The following is a 2,918-nucleotide window of genomic DNA, read 5'->3' on the forward strand; positions in this document are numbered from 1 at the left end:
TGGTACCATCAAACTTAGCACAGTGCCTGGCACATAATAAGCACTTAATTATTGCTTGTTGACTGTGAAGGTTCATACTTCAGTGATGGCAGTAGACATGGAGAGGAGTGTATAAATGCCAGAGTTATGTTGGCCGTAAAACCAAAGGCTTCAAAAGTCCAGGTAAAGAGCTTGAACTTTACTTAGATTGATTAATGCTTGATTAATTGGATATGAAAGAAGATAGAAGATTCAAAAACAACTCCAAAGCTTCAAATATGGGAGATAGATGCATGATATTGCCATTAGCAGGGAAGAGAATGTTAAAGAAGGGAAAATAAGCTCAGTTTTATATATGTTGAGTTTCAGATGCTGGTGGTACATACAGGTAGAGATCTGGGTCTGGAACTCAGCAGAGAGGTCATGACTAGAGGTACAATTTGGGGGGTCATATAGAAAGAAGTGGTAAAGCCATGAGAATGTAGGAAGAAAAGAGGGAAAATGAAGAACAAACAAATAAAACAGAGATGCATTAGTGGACAGTTAAGAGAATGAAATTGTCATGTTCTAGAAGCCAAAGAAAAAGAGAGTATTCAGAAGGAGATAGAGAGTTAACAACATCAAATGCTGTAGAGATGTCAAGGAGAATGAAGACTGAGAAAAGGTTGTTATATTTGGTGATATAGGGTGAGTAGCAGAACCTTTCACTCCAAATCCCCTTTTCTTGTCACCAAAAGAAAGCTGCCTCCTCTTTCTTCTTAATCACTTTGTGATAACTGGAAAATTGGTGATATTACTTATTGTGAGAGAGCCAATATGGTTCAGACAATAACCCAGAGAGCTGCCCTGAGTGGGGGAGGAGGAGTAAGGATGGAGAAAAGAAGGCTGGAATGTGAAGGAAGTTGTGGAATGGATTTGTCTCTAGGAAGTTACGATCCTCTGTTTGAATTTGGGCAAATTCCTTCTGCCCTCTGGACCTCAGGTTCTTCCTTGGAAAAATGAAGGAGTTGAATTAGATGATTTCCTAGTTCTAATATTCTAGGATTCTATGACAATAAGAGTGGGGAGCAGGTGTCCAGAAGGGGAGCCAAAGATAAATCGTCTGACACTGTGTAAGGGCTTGGGGAAGGAGCTAGGAAAGCATGCAGACCCCTCCCTGCCACCTCCATCCCAGGCTATGTGTTACCATAGTCCTTACTCCCCTCAGAGACCCAGGATTCCAGCCCCTGACTCTGCTGACCCAAGGCGTCTGTCCTCTCTATTGCAAACTTCAACATATGCCTTTTTCCAGAGTCCTATTTCCCTAAGGGAGCCAAGTGTCTATCCTCTCCACCTCCCCCTTTTCCTTTCAAGGACCAAGGCATCTGCTTTTTAATTCAGGCCCCAGTTCTCCCTCTAGGTGCAAAGAGGGGAGGGTTGAGGTTTTCTGAGACTTGGAATAAAGCCAGGCACCGGCCCGCCCTGAGCTAACAGATATTAGAAATCTCAGTAGCAGGTTGTTAATATCTCTCCAGCTCTCACTTGCCCTGTTTCTCCCAGGGTGTAGAGACATGTCCCCAGTCACCATTGGCTGTTTTCTTTGGGGATTAAGGTTATATCTGGACCAGTATAACCATGTTTTCCTTAACATCCTATCTGTAAACACAGCTAGATCCCCTCGCAGAACACAACTGCCTCAACTGCCAGCCTAGCTCCCTTCTTACCCTTCACCTCTCCTTTCCCCACAATCAAGGAGACCCATATTTCCAGAGTCAAAGTTCTGACTATCGGCTCCTCAGTCCTGGACTACTTATAGAAGGAAAGGGAAATCCAACAGAGATGGAACTATAACCAAAGTTGGGGCAGAGTAGCCTTTTATCCAACCCCCAGGCTCCCCCCTGGAAGGAGTGAATCACTTCAGAGAAGGGGTTTGTACACCCCCGTTTGTCTCTCTACTTGTCGTTTTTAGGGACTTTGCTCAAGGTCTAACCTTGACTCCTCACACCCAATGACTGAAATGGTATTAGAAGGGTTTTAGATTACAGGATAAGAAGTAAGGGTGGTTTTGCCCTTCTTCCTGCTTTTGAGTGCCACTTCTAAGGACAGAAGTGAGATAGGGACAAGATACAGGGGTGCTCGATGGAGTACCATAGGAAGTGTGAACTTCTGGAGGGCTGGTGAGAAGTATGGGGATGAACGCTTGTGTTTCTCTAATTTTCAGGTGCTGCCTCATCTGATGAGATCTTGACAACTCTTGAGTCTACAACATTTAACGATTTCATCCACCTCACTCCAGATATCATTTATAACACCACCCCTCATCCCCCAAATCTTGATAAAAAACCAACACTCCTCCCCAAGCTCACAGAGAATGGCAGATCTATCCATCAACCCCAAGCTGGAGATCACCAAAGCTCTGTAACTAAACTCTTTTCAAAACAGCATACTAAGAATGAAGCACAAGATCCAGTTACCCAGAATAGAGGGTCTATCTCTTCCTCTGACAATAAGGACACCACCTCAAAGCCTAGAAGCACAACCTGTAGAAAGAAGAGTACCATAACAGCACGTACAAGGTTCTCAACTTTCTCAGAGACCACGGAAACATCAAAGATTCCAGTAACTTCAAGGACATCAAACACTACCTACATTATCTACCCCAAGACCTCATCTACTAAGGGAGCCTTCTTCAGGACCACGTCTGTCTCTCCCAAGACCATAACTACCTATCACGAGGGAATGGGGGCCTCAGATAGAAGCACATCTGTGTCATCCAAGAGCAAAGCTACCTCCTACGAGGGCATTAGAAACTTGGACAGGACCACAACTGTCTCATCCAAGAACATAACTATCTACCGTGAGGGAATGGGAGTCTCAGACAGGGCCCCACCTCACTTAGATAAGACTACAGGAAACACCCCTAAGGATACTGGAACCTCAGAAATGATAACATCTCTCTC

At 44.3% G+C, this 2,918-nt stretch overlaps 1 protein-coding gene across 1 annotated transcript in view; it reads left to right on the plus strand.

Moving 5' to 3' along the window:
- The first annotated feature begins 2,545 nt into the window (after positions 1–2,545).
- Positions 2,546–2,918, plus strand: part of MUCL3 (mucin like 3) — a 2,623-nt gene continuing 2,250 nt past the window's right edge. The window contains 1 exon segment of the mRNA XM_027876735.1: positions 2,546–2,918. This exon segment is cut by the window's right edge and continues 1 nt beyond it. Coding sequence (XP_027732536.1) covers positions 2,698–2,918 — 221 coding nt within the window. The 5' untranslated portion in view covers positions 2,546–2,697.

The sequence above is a fragment of the Vombatus ursinus genome, unplaced genomic scaffold (genome assembly GCF_900497805.2).
Source record: "Vombatus ursinus unplaced genomic scaffold, bare-nosed wombat genome assembly UNPS02014811.1, whole genome shotgun sequence".
Classification (NCBI taxonomy): Eukaryota; Metazoa; Chordata; class Mammalia; order Diprotodontia; family Vombatidae; genus Vombatus; species Vombatus ursinus.